The sequence below is a fragment of the Colletotrichum graminicola genome, assembly GCF_000149035.1.
Source record: "Colletotrichum graminicola M1.001 genomic scaffold supercont1.63, whole genome shotgun sequence".
Lineage (NCBI taxonomy): Eukaryota > Fungi > Ascomycota > Sordariomycetes > Glomerellales > Glomerellaceae > Colletotrichum > Colletotrichum graminicola.
Window position 1 is genome coordinate 29,363 of NW_007361067.1, and position 20,101 is coordinate 49,463.

Sequence of the window (20,101 nt, forward strand, 5' to 3'; positions counted from 1 at the left end):
ACAACTCCAAGAGGTTGAGACGGTGACAAGACACTCACTCTCCCATCGTTGCATAGCGGTGTTTCTCTCATCGGACATTGTCAAACGCTGGCGTATATTTTTGGGGACTCGGGTTATTTACGCATGGTATTTCGGAGGTCCTGCTCGTGTCTTATTATAGTATACTACCTAGGTAGGTAGCTATGTGTTAGATACCCTTATTGGATAGCTACCTACCCAGCTACCTTCCTAGGTGTCTCCCGCTCTGGGAAAGACAAGGTACATTCGTAGAGGGAAGCTCACCGTAGGTACCTCGCCGCACCGTTTGCTTCATCATTGCAAGGCCCGAGGGACCTTGCCCGGCCTTGCCTGGGCTGGCCAGGAAGTGGAAGAGGAAGAGGAACGGGAACGGGAACAGGAACAAGAAGCAACGACACAACGCGGGAGCTGGCAGAGCGGAGCTCCTTCTCAGGTGGACGCCGATTCGGGCCTATGTACCTATGCACCTCACGCCAGCCAGGCGGAACTGACTGGACTGATGCCATGGCTAGCCAGCCCGACTAAAATCCCGCTCGTGTGAATCAAACATAACTCGGCCGCGTCCACCTGATTCCAAACTTTCCTGCCTCTTCTTCTTCTCTCCTCTCTCCTCTCTCCAACCCCTCAACCTTGCAACCTTCTCTCCCCTTTTTGCTTCTAACCATCAGCATCAAGTCGCAGAGTCCCTACTGCTCAATCTCCTGCACAACCCCGCAACAAGAACTAACCACCTTCAAACGTCACATACCCCACCATCCACCATGGGTCTCCTCCAGGATCTGAACATCAAGCCCGGTGTCGTCTATGGCGACGACCTGCTGAAGCTCTTCACCTACGCCAAGGAGAAGGAGTTTGCCATTCCCGCTGCCAACGTTGTAAGTACATCCACCTATCCATCAATCCCCTGTCGTGGTGAATGAAGTGCTGTGAGATGAGGGGCGTTCTGGTGACAGTCGGCTAACAACGACCCCGCGTCGCAGACCTCCTCTTCCACCGCCGTTGCCGCTCTCGAGGCTGCCCGCGAGGCCAAGTCCCCCATCATCCTCCAGACGTACGTCACAACCCTCAGAAGCCACCCCGCCGCCACCGCCGCCGCCATGTTGCAAAACTTCTGACACCTCTCCAGTTCCCAGGGTGGTGCCGCCTACTTCGCCGGCAAGGGCATTCCCAACAGCGCTGAGAAGCAGGAGGCCTCCGTCGCCGGTGCCATCGCTGCTGCCCACTACATCCGCTCCATTGCCCCCATCTACGGCGTCCCCGTCGTCCTCCACTCCGACCACTGCGCGTAAGTTGATACTTGCCTCGCCATGCCCTTGGGGCTCTCTCAAATGCTGACCGCCGTCCCAGCAAGAAGCTTCTGCCATGGCTCGACGGCATGATTGCCGCCGACGAGGAGGAGTTCAAGCGCTCCGGCACCCCTCTCTTCTCCTCCCACATGATCGATCTCTCCGAGGGTTCGTGATCTGCCGCAGCTCCTGCCCGTCTAACGCCGCTCACAAAAACACAGAGGACGTTGCCTACAACATTGAGACCACCGCCAAGTACCTCAAGCGCTCTGCTCCCGTAAGTTGAAGCTCATATACCTGCCAGGAGCCGCCGCTGACGCACTGCCAACAGATGAAGCTGTGGCTCGAGATGGAGATCGGAAGTAAGGCAGCCGTTGAACATGCGAGCTTCTGACGGTCGGGTAGCTAACATAACTGTGCAGTCACTGGTGGTGAGGAGGACGGTGTCAACAACGAGGATGTTGGTATGTCAACGATACCCCATCGTTTCTGCTCCGTCAGACCTGACTAACAACCCCGCCAGACAACAACTCCCTTTACACTCAGCCCGAGGACATCTACGCCATCTACCAGACCCTGAACCCCATCAGCCCTTACTTCAGCATTGCTGCTGGTTTCGGTAACGTCCACGGCGTCTACAAGCCTGGGTAAGTCACGTTCACCTTGTACTCCCAGCTCAACCCCGGTGCTGACCCTCGCAGCAACGTCAAGCTCCACCCCGAGCTCCTCGGCAAGCACCAGGAGTTTGTCGCCCAGAAGCTGGGCACCAACGACAAGAAGCCCGTCTTCTTCGTCTTCCACGGCGGTTCCGGTTCCTCCGTCGACGAGTTCAAGAAGGCCATCTCCTTCGGTGTCGTCAAGGTCAACGTCGACACTGATCTCCAGTTCGCCTACCTGGCCGGTGTCCGCGACTACGTTGTCAAGAACATCGAATACCTGAAGACCCAGGTCGGCAACCCCGAGGGTGACGACAAGCCCAACAAGAAGAAGTACGACCCCAGAGTCTGGGTCCGTGAGGGTGAGAAGACGATGAAGGAGCGTGTCAAGCAGGCTCTGTACGACTTCAACGCCAACGATGTTTTGTAAAGGATGAATAATGGGTGATACCTCTGCAGTGGCAGGACCAAAACGGGATGCGGTCTGCTCTGCATTGTAGGGTGAAGTAGTCAGAAGACGCCTACCTACATAGTTCTCAAAAATGAAGTAAAACATACAAAACCCGGTGGTTCCATCTGCAGTGACAAACGGTGCATTCCCCTTTCGTCCCTCCCGTCTGGCTCCGGAAGGTTTCGATGAGGGAGGGACGGTGTTTCCAGTGTTTAACCCGCGCGTGGCGGGTCTTGTGGAGGATGAAGGGGAGGACGAGACGGGGAAGACGGTGCAAAAGACGTGCACGTTCGAGGAAGCTGGTGTAGACGGCAAAGGAGAGGCGTGGTGGTTCACGTATCGATACCAGCGGGAGCATTTTGTCAGCCGTAGCAAGGGGAAGAAGACGGGCAACCTAGGTCAACGGGGAAGAAAGCATCAACCAGATGAGGATGATTGACATGGCGTATAGCTTGCCGGTGAGGAAGCCACTTGGTATCCCGGTCTGAATTTGGACGGAGGAGCGTAGGCAGCCAACATGACAAAACAATGTGCATCCCGCAGACATGCTCATCCGTCTACACGACCGTCATTGTACTTGCGTCTTGAATTATATTTCACTCCTGTAACCTCGTCGTCTGAGTTTCTTTTTCCCCCATGCCCGTATCGAAACAGGCTGGAACCCAGGTAGAATGAAGAAGACCTGTGAAAGACAGACAGTATGGTCTTTCTGCCTGGTTGTGATGAAAATAAAATAAAAAGTAAGACATTCTCGCTCTAGTGTAAATCTTGACTCTGCCAACTTGGATTTGGATCAAGTCGCCACCCCCCCCCCCCCCGGGTAGCTGCCAACCCCGATGATGAGCAATATACGCATACTTCCGGGGCCTAGTAGACGCGCCTCTCGTCAACGGAACGCCCACCCCGGTCTCTTTTTCCTCCTCCTCCACCACCACGCCTAACCGCGTCCAAACCCGCCCTTGGCGACCTCGATGAACTCGTCCTTGGTAACCCACCCCTTACCCGAAATGTCCGCCATGTCAATCATTCGCCTCATGTCCGCCTCGCTCAGGGTGCTGTTCACCTCGGCACACACAGCTCTGAGGCTATCGAGGGTGATGCGCCCCGTGCCGCGCGGGTCGAACATCTTCCACGCGTCCTCGGCCTCCTCCTGCGGGTCGCGGCGCACCAGCAGCCACGCGGCGATGGCCGAGAAGTGCTCCTGCGGCATGCGCAGGCGCGACGGGCTGCAAGGGCCCCGGGACGGGTCGTGGTCGTGCGGCGGGACGCCGTGCGCGAGGAGGAGGGCGTAGGTCTCCGTGCGGGCAAGGTCAAAGCCGATGGCGCGGAGGGCAAATGGCCACTCGCGCGCGTTGAGGGAGCCGAGGCCTTGTTGGTCAACGACTTCCCACTGGCAAGGGAGTTAGTATATCGCAGTGTCTCCTCATGAGCAGCCACGTTGGGTCGGAGGTTGCTGTAAGACTCACAGCCTCTCTAATGTTTTGTTGCCAGTCGGCGGGTAGGGACGCCAGGTCGCGACGCCCTTGGTTCAAATCGAACAATGCCGAGGGTGAGGACATGGTGTTCGGTTTGTGTGCGCGTGTGCGTGTGTGTGTTTGTGTGTGTGTGTGTGTGTGTGGTGCGTTCAGTTCCTACTAGGCTTCCGGAATTCCTATGCGTTTCTCCTGTCCCCTTTCACCGACCAACTTCTGTGGATATAGTTGGAACGAGACTTTCTGGGTGAGACCAGCGGAGTGAAGAAACCAATGCGCAAACCAAGAAAGAAAAAAAAGAAAAAAACAATAGAAAAACCAAGTCAAGAGGGTATCAGAACGATGAGATGAGAAGAAGCGGGCGAGACAGCTATGAGTTCTTCATCTGTAACATGTCATGCTTGGATAACGGGGTATGGAGTCGCGACTTGCAGCGGCGGCTTTTTTTCAGTGATATGTCGGTTCCCAGCGCGTCCACGGCTCTCATCGCGAACTCAAGAGCGCGATGGAAAGGTACGTACACGGGCCAAATGTCCAATTGTGGGGCTATACCTCGCCGCCAGGTCACGTGTCGTGGCCATTGTCTATTGTTGAGCTGAACGAACAATAGGATTCCCCATCATGCTATGCTTGTCTCGAATCCCATTTAACGGCAACAATCAAGCTTATCAATTATGCAGTGTTCAGACTTGCCGGGTCCCCAGAATATTAGCTGAAGTCGATTGTGACGCCTGTGGAAGGTCGGCCGAAGATACTCCGCTCGGAGACGTGTCGGCGAAGAACCAATCAATTACATCTCCAGCCATCATCACTTTGAGGTGCCATTTATGAACCTTTGGGCCTTTGTCCTGAAGCCCTGTCAACTTGTTTGCGGCCCCGTATAGGTTTATTTTTACTCCCTCCTTATTGCACGCCGGAGCAGCTACGATGAGACCAACCCTGTTTAGGCCATTTCAACCGACCATCCGAGTCCTCGGCCACGAGAACCCCTTGGTAGGACCGACTACGCTTCAATCATGTACACGCGTGACTTGTATAGCTCACACCTAGCATAGGGGCTCCCAAAGTCCGGTACACCGCCGAACTGGCCCAGAAAGCCTGTACAACGCAAGATTCGTGGTGTGGAAAAAGTCGTCGCCGTCTCGTCCGCCAAGGGCGGCGTCGGCAAGAGCACAGTTGCAGGTAGGCGCCATGGGCCTTATGGCAGACGTGTGGGATCGGTTTGTTGAATACTTGGCAGCGAACCTGTCACTGGCTTTTGCGCGACTCGGCTATCGCGCCGGCATTCTGGATACCGACATTTTTGGTCCTTCTATTCCGACATTATTCAATCTATCCGGGGAGCCTCGGTTATCCCAAGGTATTTGTTGCTCCAACGGCTGCTGCACCAGAACTGGCTAACGACGAGATAGGTAATCAACTGATTCCGATGACGAACTATGGCGTCAAGACCATGTCAATGGGCTACCTTGTGCCAGAAGACGACGCTGTCGTATGGAGAGGGCCGATGGTGATGAAGGCCATCCAACAACTCCTTCACGAAGTTGACTGGGGCGGCTTGGACATTCTTGTTCTTGACCTGCCCCCTGGCACCGGTGATACACAGCTTACCATTACTCAACAGGTCATCCTCGATGGTACGTCAGCCCTCACTCAGCAGCGTTGGTGTCATGACTACAATTTACATCACAAGGCACATTTTTCATTGGCAAGCGCTCACCGCAACCAGGATCCATCATCGTCACCACGCCTCACACACTTGCCGTCAAAGATGCCGTCAAGGGCGTCAACATGTTTAACAAAGTCAATGTGAACATTCTGGGCTTGGTCCAGAACATGTCGCTCTTCAGCTGCCCACACTGTCACGGCGACACGTATGTGTTCGGGTCCAACGAGAGGGTTGAGCGCATGTGCAGGGACCACAAGATCGACTTCCTGGGCGATGTCCCTCTGCATCCGTCCATCGGCGACGACGCGGACCTGGGCAAACCCACTGTTGTGGCAGAACCAATGAGCGAGAGAGCCGAGATCTTCCTCAAGATGGCGAGAGACATTGCCCCGAAAATCGACCTTCGCATGCCGTAGTCCGCCAACCGGCCCATGATCCACGGGCACTGGCGCTCCTCGCTGGTGTGAAGCCGTTGTAGTGTACGATAGATATCCTATGCAGCCAAACGTTTAGTCAAAACGACCTGGGAGATGGGGTAGTTGGGCATCTCATGTATTTGTATCAGGAAACGCCCCCGCGCCATCTGCGCAGATTCCAGAAGGGGGACTGAAACCCTGACGATCGTCTGGAGGGAACATAACTCGCGTACAAACCGTTAGCCTATGTAAAGCGAAAACAAAACACATTACCAGGAAGGGAACGAGACTGCCAAACCACCCGTAACGCCACCGAAGCCTCGAACCTCCTTTTTGGCTGGAAATCCTCCCACAAGCCGGTTCCTTGGGAAGCGATTAGTCAAGCTCGTCGCTTTGCTGATATACGTGTCGGCTGCGAGTCGGGTCTTTGCGCATGGCCTGGCCAGAACCCGTGAAGCCAACTGTAACAGTGTCAGTGTCGTGCCGACTCATGCAGTCAGAGTCACGTACCTCGGCCACCGACGCCGTCGGGTGTGCGGAACATGCTCTCTTTCTTTTGCTTTCCGAACTTTGACTTTGTGTTGAACTCTTGCCACTTGGACTTGCCCTTCTCCAGTTCTTTTGTGGCCTTGATCTTCTTGGGTTTAGGCGGCTTTGCGGCACCGTCGGCAGCGAGTTTCTCAGCCTCGATCTTAGCCTGCTGTTCGGGGTACAGGCTGGCGGCCGCGGACGTGACGACGCCATTTGACTGAACCGAAGGCGTGTGGGTGGGTTGCTGGCCGGTACTGGGACCGGACGCTGGTGCTCCGTCAGCCTTGCGCTTGTTGGACATGGGACGAATATCCTTGGCTCGCAGCGTTTCGGTGTTATCGTAGCTCTTGAATTTGACAATGTAGATGGGCGCCGTCGACGAGCCGGTAATGGATGTGATGCGTGCCGGGTAGAAGCCTCGATCACCTGAAGCCCATTTGGCCATGACGGTGTCGTTCACCTGGTAGGCGACAAGCGGCGCATCGGATTCCTTCTCTTCCGGAGCGGGGGCGGCCTTCTTGAAGGCGGGGTGGTTCTCCTTGGACCACTTCTCGGGCTCTGGCGGGCTGGGAGCTTTCTGTGGTGCGGGCTTGAGTGCCTGCTTCGGCTGCAGCTCAGCAAGAGACTCGTTTAGTAGGGAGATCATGTCATTCAACTCCGCCTGCAGGTTCTTGAGTTCGGCATTTTCAGGATCGTCTTTGAGACCGGCGAGGACGACGTCGAGCTGTTTCAAAAAGCGGTCAACACCTGTTTTGGGCCATGAGGGTGGGACAAGTCGGCGCGCACCTGCTCTTGATACTGTTGGCGATCCTCTTCCAAGGCTGTGATTTGACTAGACATGACGACGGCTGCACTGAGGAAGCGGTAGGAACGGATTGGATTTGTTATGAGACGGCCAATATGGTAGAAGAAAAAAAGGCTAAGAACAAGTTGAACGGGGCTGAGGAATGGTTTGGCGATTACTTGCTTCAGGCAAAATAGATGCAGTGAAGTGATGAAGCGAAGCTACGGCAGTTTGATCGATGCAACCAAGAAGCTTATCCGGCGGGGATCACGTGCATATAATGGGGAATCGTAGCGCGACGACCAGCGCAGCGTCATCCGGCTTTGGGGCCAATCATGGTTCGTCTGGCTTAGACCCCACAAAGACTTCCTAGGTACATTGTAAGTAGGGAGTACGGATACACTAAGATGATGGATGGGCTTTTTGTTTTGAGTTTTTATTTTTTTAGGAATCGTGGAATGCTGGGGTGAGGTTCCAGCGGGCGTCTTAGCGGGTGTGGAATGCAGATAATGGGCCCTGCCTGGGATGGCGCCGGAGCCAGACGAGGGTGCGCACGCGCGTGTGGCACATATGGTCTCGGGTACCTTGTCAAGGCGGTTTATTAGCAATTTAGCTACCAGTATCCATCCGTAAGGTCCTTAAGGTATCCCGTACTCTCTCTCTCTCTCTCTCTTCTCTGCCTGTACTCGTTTGACCTTTTTCTTCCCTCCTTACCTCTGTACTTTTCCCCTTCTTTTTCTTTCCTTTCTCCCTGTAACCCACAAGTCAGCTTCCAACGTACTTACAGCTCGAGGGGTACCTCAAGACTTCCAGAACAAAGAACCCCCCCCCCCCCGAATCGACGACTTTTGCGACGACACCCCCCGCCTCTTTCTAGCTGATTCTCGTCTCACTTAATCCACCACGCCCGCCGCCGCCGTCGCCGCCGCCGCCTCCTCCTCCTCCTCCGCCGTCCAATTGGTCGCGTCCTGCCCTGTCTTGTCTGAGGCATTACCTCATTGAAACAGCGCAAGCAGCCCACCCACCCGCCATCCCAATCGGTCCTCCGATCGTCCGCGCCCACGCACAGCGCATCAGCAACAAGCCCTGCCATCAATCCCCCACCCCCGACGAAACCTGTCCACATCCATGACATTGTGCCTTGGCTGCTACGGTGCTCATTACTGTCAGTGTCCAGCATCCCCTAGGGGCCCCCAAATAAGCAACCATGGTTCGTGACGGTAGAGACGCCGACGATTCTTCGGCAACGAACCAATCAAGGCGCCCTCCTCTCAATCGCGACGAGAGCGATTCAACAAACAGCGATCAAACTCACCGAGACCATCATCATCAGCATCGCTCCAAGCAGAAGCACGTCGTCGGCACCGGCCGCCTACATGCACGCGTCCCCTCCTCAAAGGCATTACACAAGCACCATGGCTCGACTGCCTCCAAACTGAACCACCGCCGACACGCATCCCCCTCCCCCGATCGAAATCGAGCAGCCGCCGCCGCCGCCGGCGGTCATCGTCGAGTCCAGTCCGAAGCGAAGCTTTCCCGCGACAGTTCTTCGGCAAACATCAGCAAGACCGCCTCCGCCACGAGTTTGCGCCGCAACAAATCCCACAGCGAAGTGAACAAGCCTGCCAACATCAAGTCGTCGGAAAAGCTCAAAAGGACGGGCTCAAATTCCGCCGTCAGCAAGGTCAAGTCGCAAAAGTCACAGGTACACTTTGATCTGGGCAACGACGGACAGGAAGACGACTGGGTCGACGCCAGCACCTCTGCCTCTCCCTACCTGTCAAGACGAGGATCCTTGGCCAGCACACAGGCCTCGGCCAAACCCGACGACAATAGCAGCGCGAACAACAGCGTCAACAGCGTAAACGACAGCGCAAATAACAGCGCAAATAACAGCGCCAACAATTCGAGAGCAGATGCCCCCACGGCGCACCCTTCCTCCCTAGCTGCGGCGACTCCCGATTACGATACTGTCCAGCACAAGGAGTATCTGACTTCGAGACTACTCCAACGCATCCCGTCACACGGCGCGCCTCCAAAGATGACGACAGATACCGCCACGGCTTCACGGCGGGGCGACTCCCGCTCCCCCGACTCAATCGGCCGCGGTTCGACACTTGCCGAGTCGCATAACGTCAGTACTTTGCCCAGCTCCGGCGACGAGCTTATTTCGAGGTTCGTCAACGCCGGAAGCTCTGGCGCCGCCCGCGAAGGGTCCTTTTACCAGCCCCCCACGCCGCGGCCGTCCAGCCTCGGGTCAGAAGCAACCCCCCCACGGAGGCCGCAGTCCTCCAGCTCCGGACGCCCAGGTCGGCAGGAAAGATTGCAAGACCTGCCACTGTTGGACGATGAGGCAAGTGAAGTCCGTGGCGAGACTGACGGCACAGCGCTCGCGCCACGGTCCGCAAGGCGCTCCGCCCCGCCAGCCGAGAAATCACGCACGCAGCAGAAGCTCAACCTGCAGCGGGCCAGCTCCGTCATCGAACCCGGACAGGCGGCGGGAGGGGGCGTGGGCGCGGTGGGCGCGAGTCCCCTGGTCGGCATTGGGGGGCCGGGCTATGACGGCGGAGCGAGCCGGGACCCGCGCGTCACGAAGCAACTGGAGAGGACGGGGATGGAGTACCTCAGTGTCCGCCGGTTCCAGAACCCCGTGGTACGCTCGCTCGACCGTCTCGTTCAGGTGAACCGCGCAAACAAGAACCAGCGGATACCCCGCACCGGCACCGCCAACGGCAACGGCAAGGCCGCCTCGATGCGTGGAGGCGTCGTACCGGGACAACAGCAGCACATGCGGAACTCGAGCCTCAACGAGTCGGCGCTAGCCGCCGCTTCTGGCGGCACTGGATCCGCCCGGAGACCGGTGACGCCCCGTGCCTACTCCATCCGGACCAACGGCGCCGGGTCTAGCTACGAGGCCGACCACGACGACCACCAGAGCAGCCGGGCCCTGCACGAGGGAACCGGGGTGCAGGGACTGAGCGGATCGAGCCTGGTGGGCGGCGAGGAGGACGAGGGCGTCACGGCGCTCCTTCGTAACCTGTGGGAGAAGAACCCGGACCTGAGCGCCAGTCAGGAGTAGGGTGGCCTGGCTGACCACATGGGTCGGGAATTAATTCCATTCAACTAGATTGGGCTGGGCGGTCAACAAAACAAAAAGGACGTAAGAAAGGAAAGAGAAAAGCAAACAAAGCACAACCCGTCGGGTTTAATCAGTTGCAACACATGCCGGCGCCACCTCAGGTGCCGAGGATCCAAGGTGTTTCTTCTTCTTCTTCTTCTTCCCCCTCCCCTTTTCTTTATTGCCCCATCCTCTGGGCTGTGAAGACGGCGTGTGTCTTCAACAACGGTGCACTACGTCACGGCTCAAACAGGAGAAGCATGTCCCGTCGGGGCTAGATGCTCTCTGCTGGTGGAGCAGAACCGATTCTCTCGAGTATGTGTGTGTGTGTGTGTGTGTGTGTGTTATTCCAATCATGTACAAATTCCAAATTGCAGAATTCTGCAGGTGGGGAGGGAGGCAAGGCAAAAAGAGAAGCACACGCCGAGGCTGGCTAGATACTCTTGAGGCAAAGCACTCAAAAAGATACAAACAACAATTCTAATCCGGACCAAAGCCCTTGGTTTTCTGTGAACCACCAAAACCCCCACCCTCACCCTCCCGGCGCCGTTTAACGGTGTTGGCAGCAAGCCAAGTGCACGACATCCCGAGACTCAGGCGTTGAGTAGCGCTTGGGAACCGCTGACCACCCCCCCCCCCCCTGGCTGGCCACACCCCCCAACAGGTGAGCTCGGTGAGGTGCATTCCGCGGAACATGGCATTCTGGCCGGATATATCCGTCTCATTCCCGCTTGCGCCCGGAAATTGCATCTCACCAAAAAAAAAAAACACATGCTCTCTCCCTTTCTCAGACACTGTTGGGGAGCACACAGCCCGTCAACATACGCACTCTCTCATACACACACACGTACATTCTCACGTATGCAAAGCCATGCCAGAAGTCTAATCAGGCCACAGACATCCCAATATAAGCAGAATTGACCTGATTGAACTGATTTCTTTATTTGTGCAACCACTAGACATGGAGGTGCATGTAGCACACACGCACCCTATGCCAATTGTTGACAGCGCTATGTACATTCTCCCTCACACTTTCGTCCCGTTCAGGACTCTGGTATAAACCCTAGCGAATACTTCGAGACAGTAATAAAAAAAGCCCCGTAAGAAAACCCCATTATAAACTGCAATTACACCTGTAGCGCCAGGGATGATAGGGAATGTGAATTCAAAAGACTGAGGTTGAGGTGCCCGACGGCCATCTGTAAATGAAACGAACCAGGCGAGGCTGGCTTCTGTTGCGCTTCAATCCAGTCCGAGAAAGAGCCCAAGAATGGCCCAAAGAAAGAAAGAAAAAATCAATTGGGCCACGTCGGGGCCGGCCGTAAGAGCGAGTGTCGTTTCGTGTCAATCGTTGTCTCTTCTTTATTTGGTGAGGAAGCCAAGATAGTCGGCAACGATGAGCGTTACCATACTGTGGACACACGACATTGTTAGTAAGACTCTGTCAATGCAACAGACTGTACAGTGTAATCAAACACACGACATGGACGCCACGCGAACTGGGAAAATGTCCACTTACGCATGGGGAGCAATGCGGACGTAGTATGTGCCGAAACCGCGGTAGAAGCGCATCACGCCTTCCTGCTTGGCCACCTTTGCGAAGCAGTCGGCCATGGACTTGTATGGAAGCTTGCCGTCGGGGCCCTTGGACTGCTTCTGCAGGCGGGTCTTGACGAAATCAAAGGGCAGGGAGAAGAAACTGGCAAAGAAGCCGGCGATGGCGCTAGCAGTGAGGGTCTGAGCCTGAGAGGACCATTGCGTGTTCTGCTTGAGTTGCGACTTGGCCTCGCTGAAGAAGGCGAGCTGCCCAAAGTTGAGGGCCATGGCTCGGACGACCGTGGGGGCGGCACCGGCCCAGAGGGCGCCAACACCTTCCGACTTGGCAATGCCAGTGAGCGCGTCAATGACGCTCTTGTAGTTCTTGCGCTCGGCCGGGGGCTTCAGTCCATCACTCTGCATGCGGATGAGAGCCAAATCGGCGGGATTTCCCAACATGGCAGCCAGGCCTCCGGCAGCGAGACCGGCAGTCGCACGTTCCTTGAAACCAATGGTGCTGCCCTGTTCTTTGGCGCGCTGGCCGAGCTTGCCCATGAAGGTGTCAAAGAAGCCCAGACGAGCCGTTGTGTAGACGGCTTGGCGCAGGAGACCGGCAGACAAGCCGGTGTAGAGGTCAAGGGCCTTGCCGCTGGCAATGATTTCTCTTGTGACGGACAGCGGCGTGGGCTTGGGTCCTCCAGCGACACCCTCGCCGGCGAGCTGGATACGAACCTTGATCATGTCGACAGGCTGGATGACCGTGGTGGCAACCATGCCACTGATACCGCCGTTGATGAAGGGCAGAGCCGCCCTCATGAACGGGGTGTGGAGGAAGTCATTGGCGACGGCGGCAGAGTCCCCCTTCATGACTTCCGATGTGCGGGTTCGTGCGGCCTCGGCGGCCTGCTTGAAGGAACCAGAGCTCATGTTGGGGTCGGGGGATGTGAGTATCAAGAGAGTACTCGACTCGGTGTGGGGAGAATGGATGGGTTGTCGAGCGTCAGAGCCGCTGCGTGTAAGCGGATTGGTTTACTGGGGCTAGATTGAACAAGGAAGGAAGAAGCTATCGAAGAGAAGAGAAGAGAGAGTCAGTCAGTCAAGGTCCAGATGAAGAGGTGTCACGGGTAGCTTTATAGTATGGACGAGGCCTCCCTCATCCCTCAATGGCTTGCAAATGCCAATGTTAATAAGACAACCCCCCAGCAAGGTACAGGCAGAACCGGTGGGGGTCCAACAAAAGCATGAGACGGGACGCAAAGACGCAATTCGACATTTGGATTCTGCTGGCAGGTCCCACATGCGCGGACGGGCGCACGATGGGCAAGGCATGGATATGCAGACGAGTAGGTACTCGGTAGAGTGTAGTGCCAGAGCTTAGCGCGTGTAGGCATGTAGGTAATGTGCACCGATGCAGAACAAGACAATGGCTGGGGTCAGGCCGAGCCAGACGACGCCGCGACCGAGGTGACGGTCCCGGGTCTCGTCGGCCTGGGTGGTGCTGAGGAGGGCGGTAATGGTGGGGGGGAGGGGTATGACATCGGAAAAGATAGGGACAAGGGGGTGTGGGGCGAGTCCGGTTGGGACGCAGCCGTGGTTAAGGTAACCGGCGCGTCCCCATGTAAGTGGAAGAGTGGTTGAACGACGGGATGTTTGACAGAGAGAGAACGGGTCTGAATGCCTCGGGCTGCACACTATGCAAAAGCAGAATTCCGGCCGGCTACAACGAGCAAGGCCGCAGCGGTGGCGGGGTTGGGAGAAGGGAAGAGGGCAAGGCCGAGCGAGAGAGGGAGAGAGACAGAGAGAGAGAGAGATGGGGAGGTGGAGGGGGGGGGGTTTATTAGCTCGGCGCCCCTGTTGAACGCCTCGCGTCCCCCCCAAAAAAAGACATATGAGTGAGAAACTGGGGGCCTCAAAAGCTCGAATGACGGCTACTTACTTTGAAGCGAGACGATGTCTTGTTGCGAAGGGCGAAGGAGTACGTGTGCCACGGTCTGTTACACTCAATAACGGTGTCCGGCGGGCGTTGCAGGGGCTCTGGAAGGCGGATGTTTGATTCGAGGTCGCGTGCCGTTGGGGGGGGAGCTGAAGGATGAGGATACGAAAAAGGCGGGGTTGTGTTGGATCTGCTATGGCTTTGCTTTGTTGAAGACTGGAGGAACGAGCAAGCTGGGGGCAAGACAAGTCAGAGTCGAGGGTCGATGAAGCTTGTGAAGACGGTAAGATGGGTAGTCGGGGCCGAGTATTTCTCTCTTCTTCCTACTTTTTTCTTTTCTTTCCTTATTTTGCTTGTGGGAGGAGATTGACGTTAGGCTAGATGGCCAAGATAGATGTCAGGTGCCTCCCGGGACGGTCGAGCTTCGGCAGTAGCTGGGCCTAGGCGGGCTAGGTAGCAGAAGAAGGCGGGCTAGGTGGAAGGAGGCTGTTAATGTTGGACGGCAAAAGTAAGCCTTAGCGTTTGCGTGTTGGCGGATGACGGAGGCTTTAGACCGATTGATGGAGGAGGAAGCTTCGCGTCTTAACCCGAAGACGCACAGTCGAATCTCTAGAGTGGTGGTCACAGGAGTCCCATGTGTGTACGGGATAGTATGATGAGTATGATGAGTATGGACCATCACCCGGTGCGGAGAACCAAAGGTAGATATCTGTGGACGTCCCCAGAATTCTAAAGCTTCCTACCCTCCCGTCCAGGCGCCGCTATCCCTGGCTCGCAACGGCGCACCAATGAAGGCTTGGAGGAGTTCCGACAGAAGACGGTGGTTGCGAAGCCAGGCGTAGGTATTGTGTGTCGCGTCGTTCTGGTGCCGTCCGGATGCGGGGTTGATGTGTGTTCCGGCACACCACATGCATCAACGTGAGGGGGACGGACGGATGGAAGGATGAATGGCTAAGCAGGCGAACAACAACAAGACGACTACCTACACTACACTACCTATGCCTGCCACAGTACAATTGCGGGCCAAAGACGCCCATGAATTGCTTGGATGACAGCACAAAGAGCAGTGAAACGGGTGTCGATCAATTGGCCGGCGTTGATTTGCTTGGCTGGAGGGCGGCAGAAGAAGTGTATGCATAGTACCGACCCAAGTGTACTCCGTATGTACAATGTAATGGTAGGTAGACATGGAAGACTGTTTGACGGCGTACCGTACGTAACTCGGTACCTACCTCCCTGCCTTCCTACCTAGCTAGCTATGATGGTGGCATTTCCCCTTCCTCTACGACGACACACAGTGTACGAGAAATCCCCGATGCTGCCGATCAAAGCCGTTGTTCCGAACCTGCTCAAAGCTGGGGTGAAGAGGTCACGCACGCACGTCACGCAGGCACCGTGGCAAGAAGACTACCGGTAGGTACCTACCCTAGGTACTTGTCAGTAACCGATGAGTATAGGTGGAGGTACTTGTACTTGTACATAGGTATGATGAATGCATTACAGACGAGGCGAGGCAGGCGCACCACCGTCCTCAAAAATAGGAACTGCCTGCCTGCCTGCCTGCCTGCCTGCCTGTCTGTCTGTCTGTCATGTGCTGCCATCTTTCCTCCTCCTACTCCGGGACTGGCCTGCAACAAACGCACTGCTGCTGGCTGCCACCTGCCTGCTGCAACGAGGATGCGGGGTAATAGTGTACCGGTAGACAGCAACAGGCACTAGCAGCACAGACCAGTACACAGTACCTAGGTACACTACCTACACTACAGATCAGATCAGTGCACGGACTCATAGTTACGTACCTCGATCTATCAAGAAGACTCCGTACATCGTACTCCGTACAATACGAGTCTACACTACGGATACAGATACAGACAAGCTGATAATGCCCCCCCCCTGACAACCCGAGAGTACCGTGCACAATAACCAATAAGGTGACCTGACAGTGGATTAAGCTGATAAGGTCCTAACCAATAGATAGGCACACACACATCAAAAGGGTCTATAGGTCAAGAAAAAACAGGAGTTTACGTTCTTCTCGCTCTACATAGTCTAGCAGTAAGTAGTGCTTCTAATACTGTAAAGACTATAGGTTTAATCCTATCTTTTTCTGAATTTTTCTAACTTTTTCTTTAGGTAATTACAAAACGGCTCTGCTGGGGAGGGTTAGAATAGTCTATCCCACCCTGCTTCCTCCGCTACGCTCTAGGTTGGGATGGGCTAAGACTATCCCTTGTTTTTTGCCTCTGTTTTTTTTTACCTCTATTTCCCCTTTTGGCCTCTATTTCCACTTTTCCCCTCTATCTACACCCTTATCTATTGGCTATAACTGTATCCATTGTCAGCTCAACTCTGCACGGGCCCCTATCTGTTATCGTGCACGGTACTCTCGGGTTGTCAGGGGGGGGGCATTATTAGCTTGTCTGATCGCTCGTACTCCGTACAATACCCAATATCTTCGTATCTTATCATCTCCACTCACTCGCTCCTCCCACACCGTGCCCTCACCGAGACACGCAACCAGCCGTCCTTTACCCTACCAGCCTACGGATACCTACTACTACACCACCTTCCCGTCCGTTGGGGCCACACCGTTCGCCTCGAGCCCGCCATGTCTTAGCAGAGGTATCTTGTTGGAATTGGCCGGCACTCGAACCCTCGCCGTCCGAGACATGTTGTCTCTTTTCTTTTGTCTCGACACATGTGAACCTGTTGAGCCGCCTCGTACAGAATATCTATCTACCTCCCCTCCCTCACACCTCACAGCCCTACCCGCACCACCCCAACGAAGCGACATTCATTCATCCTCCCAACCGCCACTCATCCCTTGCACAAACCCTGGTCACCTTTGCGACCACCGCGAATCTTCCTACGTCCCATCTCGCCGCCGCATGACGTTTGGCCGTCTGATCGTGCAATGCACAATCACTCATGACCAGAGGTAAGAAGGAGCACGACAACCGGAACGCCCACCCGGCGGCTCAATCCGCCACCGGCACCGTTCTGATTGATCTGACGCTGCGCACTCCTCGGCGCACCCCGTCTCGGGTCCCGTATTCCAAACGACCTCGTTGAAAGCCCCGCCCGCCTTGGACCTGCCTACATAGTATGCCTACTGCTTCCTCTCGACAAATCAGCCTTGCAGGAATGTTGCATGACAACGCCGACGAACGCAGGACCCAGTTCGGCTAGGTACTCGAATCGAACCCAAAATGGACCTCCCTTGTCCTCTGCTGCTCCACGTCTCCCGGGCCTGGCCTGGTGCTTGCTTATCTTGGATTGCCGACCCACTCAACCACATCCCGGATGCTCCCGCGTCTCTCTCTTGACCCTGGGCCGAAAACCCTCGCTTTTGGCTCGACCCTTTTCCGCGGCTTCACACCGCAAGTCATGCTCCGAGCGTCTCAACATCCTGTCGTAGCCTCCCCCTTGAAACCCTTGTGGCCCTTTCTCGCGTCCCCGGAGGAAGGGTGTGCGTTGGTTTTCACGCCTTGCCTATGGCTGGCTGGCCCGGCATCCATCATGGCTCGGCTATGCTGTGTTGCTTTCCTTATCGCGCGTCTCGCGGCACCGAGCCGCCAACCAATCTGGTTGTCGCCTTTGAGCCATTTCCTTCCTTCTCCGGCGAATTGCCTCGGTTTCCGCGTCTTATGCCCGAGTTCACATTGACGAAGCAACGTAGTCTGCCTGTGGGTCTTGCTGCATCGTTGCTAGGTATCATCCGCCCAGAACCCCCTCCAGTAGGAAGGAGCAGGTCTGGAATGCCCGAACCCTTTTGGGCCACCATCTTCTAGGGCATGTCAAAGCCTGACACAACGTCCCTGCCTGTGGCGTGGCACTGGACCCTTACTTCAGTCTTGGCAGTCATCTCAGTCTCAGTCACAATCAGGTTTGCACAGAATGATTTTTGAGCCTTGGCAGTTACAGCATCAACCACGGATGCAGGCTTCAGTGAAGACTTGTAGCAATACTGGGCCTGTGAAAGAAGGCGCGTGAAACCCAATCTGATCTGCATGTCGGGGGCATGACACGTATATCACCATCGTGGACGGAATGTAGATGGGAGGAAGTTGGACATGATGACAATCATGAGTGCAATCACGGTGCAGGATGAGCAAATGGTCGTAACACACGGAAACATCGTCCCGGAGAGCAATCGCCAAATGGTTAGCTGGTGTCGACATCTTAGTATGGGAAAGGGACACTTACTTCCTTTTCAATCCTTGATAGGAAACGAACGCAAGCGCACGGCTCATGTTGAGTTAGTCAATGACGATGTTGCAGAAGAGAGCAGAGTTACTTACTTAGTTACCATATCGAGTTCGTCCACAAGAGCAGGTAGATGTGCGTGTCATCATGTTAGTCACCTTGGAAAAAAAAAATAGCTAGGAGAGGGAAATTGCTTACCTTGATGTTCATTCCTCTCACGTGGGCAATGTGTGCACTCGAAGTCAGCGAATTGAGGGCTTGTTAGTTGATGGGGAAGAACTTACCTTCTTGATGGAGAAAAAGGTGATAACCGTATAAAGAGTGGCGGGAGTACAATTACCCTCCCGCAACAAGGGACTAATGATATTCTGACTGTCGACATGTTGGGGGAGGGTTGGGAACAAAGAGCGACTACAGAAACAAAAGAAACGGGAAATAGGGAGTAGGAAACAGGAATCAGGAATCAGAGACGACCAGCACGACGAGAGCGTCTGCTGATGAAAACAAGGCGGCGCGGGGGTCGGGGTGACACAGGAAGGGGTTGCGGCAGGCTGGGGGGGCTAGGCTTACCATGGGCAAAGGAGGGGGGCGTCCAAGAAGGGGGAAGCTCCTCACCACGAGCGGCGAAGTGAGCCTTGGTAACGTTCCGCGCAAACTTGCGCAAAACTGGGTCAGGCGACATGGAAAGGGGATGAACAGAAGCAACAGAAGGAACAGGGGTAGAAGGAACAGGGGGGTGAGAAAAGGGAACAACAGAAAGAAGAGAAGGAGAAGAAACAGGAAGAACAGAGGGAGAAGAAACAGAAGCAACAGGGGTAGGCTGCGAAGAAGTATCCCATTCAGCCAAGGCTGCAGGAATGCGGGCAGAGGGTGTGGGCATGTGCGTGAAGGAATAGGAACTGAGGCGATCCTCCTCGAGGGTGGAATCCCAGTTCGATATGGTGTGAGGGGTTGGGGAGTCGGTGGAGTAGTCGTAACTCTTATCGGCCGACGGCTTCATTGGTATACCACTGGCCACAAGAGCTTTGAGCTGCGCAAGCTTCAAGTCACCATCTCGGTCGAGTTCAATTGCCCGAAGGCGCATGCGCTCAACACTTCGATCGATCGTATCCATCTCGCGAGGAGGAGGGGTACAAGAAGGGGCAGAAATCAAAGAACAGTCAGAGGAAACGCAAACAACGGGGGAAGAAGGACAAACATGAGCAGAAGAAGAAACAGGGGGGGATACAGAAAGAGAAGGGGAAGCCACAGAACCAGAAACAGAGAAAGCAGAAGAACAAGAAGAAAAAGAGCGAGGCTGGCGAAGGCGAGCCTCGCGTGCCTTGTTGATCTGCTTATCGGCGAATGCCATAAGCTGATCAAAGTCGGGCACAGGGCTGGGAGGGGAAACAAAGGGGTCATCAAGGCAGTGCGAGGACATGACAGAAACAGACGGTGAAGGGGCAGATGAACAAGAAAGGGAAGGGCTCCTTCGAGGAAGAGAACCCATGTAATGAGACATGCTGAGCGTGAACGCCCGGGGAGACAGACGGGGAGGGGTACAGAAAGGGGGAACAGGCGCCGTGAAGCGCGCACAAAAGTCCTGAGAGGACTTACCAAGAGAGGGAGAAGAAGGCGCCGTGATCGAGGGTCGGGAAGCTCTAGTCTGATGTTGACGAGGAGACGAGCTAACGACAGGCATCGCGGGGGGCGCCGGAGCGAAGAGAAAACCGCTAGAGCACAAGGTCAATAAACGCAAGCCACCTTGGGTGGCTCCTCTTGGAGAGAGACCTCATGTGAGAAGAAACATACCTGATCCGTTCCCAAAAGGGAGCGAGAAGAGGGCGAAGGTAGGACGCAGCCAAAGCGACGAACAGAAGGGCGAGGGAACCAAGCGAGGCGACAAAAGTCGAGCTGGTGTTGACAGGGACTTTAACCCTGGAATCCGGACCGGTCTCAGACGGGCGGGCGGGATCCGACGCAGGCGAGAAGTGAGAAGACATCATAGCTGGAGCCAGAGTGCAAATCAACAGTCAAACCGTGAGG

The 20,101-nt window shown here is 55.5% G+C and overlaps 7 protein-coding genes across 7 annotated transcripts; 4 read left to right on the forward strand and 3 right to left on the reverse strand.

Annotated features, from left to right (window-relative positions):
- Positions 1-779: 779 nt before the first annotated feature.
- GLRG_10577 (fructose-bisphosphate aldolase) lies at positions 780-2,390 on the forward strand (the record flags this gene model as incomplete). The annotated part of the gene is made up of 9 exons (XM_008101262.1): positions 780-893; positions 999-1,069; positions 1,145-1,303; positions 1,366-1,472; positions 1,526-1,581; positions 1,636-1,666; positions 1,727-1,768; positions 1,828-1,951; positions 2,006-2,390. The coding sequence occupies 9 exons, from the start codon at positions 780-782 to the stop codon at positions 2,388-2,390; spliced, it is 1,089 nt and encodes a 362-aa protein (XP_008099453.1).
- Positions 2,391-3,348: 958 nt separating this feature from the next.
- Positions 3,349-3,970, reverse strand: GLRG_10578 (uncharacterized protein; the record flags this gene model as incomplete). Its single annotated transcript, XM_008101263.1, has 2 exons — positions 3,349-3,801; positions 3,878-3,970. The coding sequence occupies 2 exons, from the start codon at positions 3,968-3,970 to the stop codon at positions 3,349-3,351; spliced, it is 546 nt and encodes a 181-aa protein (XP_008099454.1).
- Positions 3,971-4,810: 840 nt separating this feature from the next.
- GLRG_10579 (uncharacterized protein) lies at positions 4,811-5,968 on the forward strand (the record flags this gene model as incomplete). Its single annotated transcript, XM_008101264.1, has 5 exons — positions 4,811-4,876; positions 4,939-5,065; positions 5,124-5,243; positions 5,296-5,520; positions 5,613-5,968. The coding sequence occupies 5 exons, from the start codon at positions 4,811-4,813 to the stop codon at positions 5,966-5,968; spliced, it is 894 nt and encodes a 297-aa protein (XP_008099455.1).
- A 375-nt stretch (positions 5,969-6,343) lies between these two features.
- On the reverse strand, positions 6,344-7,339 carry GLRG_10580 (uncharacterized protein; the record flags this gene model as incomplete). Its single annotated transcript, XM_008101265.1, has 3 exons — positions 6,344-6,429; positions 6,479-7,223; positions 7,286-7,339. The coding sequence occupies 3 exons, from the start codon at positions 7,337-7,339 to the stop codon at positions 6,344-6,346; spliced, it is 885 nt and encodes a 294-aa protein (XP_008099456.1).
- Positions 7,340-8,490: 1,151 nt separating this feature from the next.
- Positions 8,491-10,362, forward strand: GLRG_10581 (uncharacterized protein; the record flags this gene model as incomplete). The annotated part of the gene is made up of 1 exon (XM_008101266.1): positions 8,491-10,362. The coding sequence occupies one exon, from the start codon at positions 8,491-8,493 to the stop codon at positions 10,360-10,362; it is 1,872 nt and encodes a 623-aa protein (XP_008099457.1).
- A 1,401-nt stretch (positions 10,363-11,763) lies between these two features.
- Positions 11,764-12,864, reverse strand: GLRG_10582 (uncharacterized protein; the record flags this gene model as incomplete). The annotated part of the gene is made up of 2 exons (XM_008101267.1): positions 11,764-11,812; positions 11,921-12,864. 2 exons carry the CDS (start codon positions 12,862-12,864, stop codon positions 11,764-11,766), a joined length of 993 nt encoding a protein of 330 aa, XP_008099458.1.
- Positions 12,865-13,335: 471 nt separating this feature from the next.
- GLRG_10583 (uncharacterized protein) lies at positions 13,336-13,575 on the forward strand (the record flags this gene model as incomplete). Its single annotated transcript, XM_008101268.1, has 1 exon — positions 13,336-13,575. The coding sequence occupies one exon, from the start codon at positions 13,336-13,338 to the stop codon at positions 13,573-13,575; it is 240 nt and encodes a 79-aa protein (XP_008099459.1).
- Positions 13,576-20,101: the final 6,526 nt, after the last annotated feature.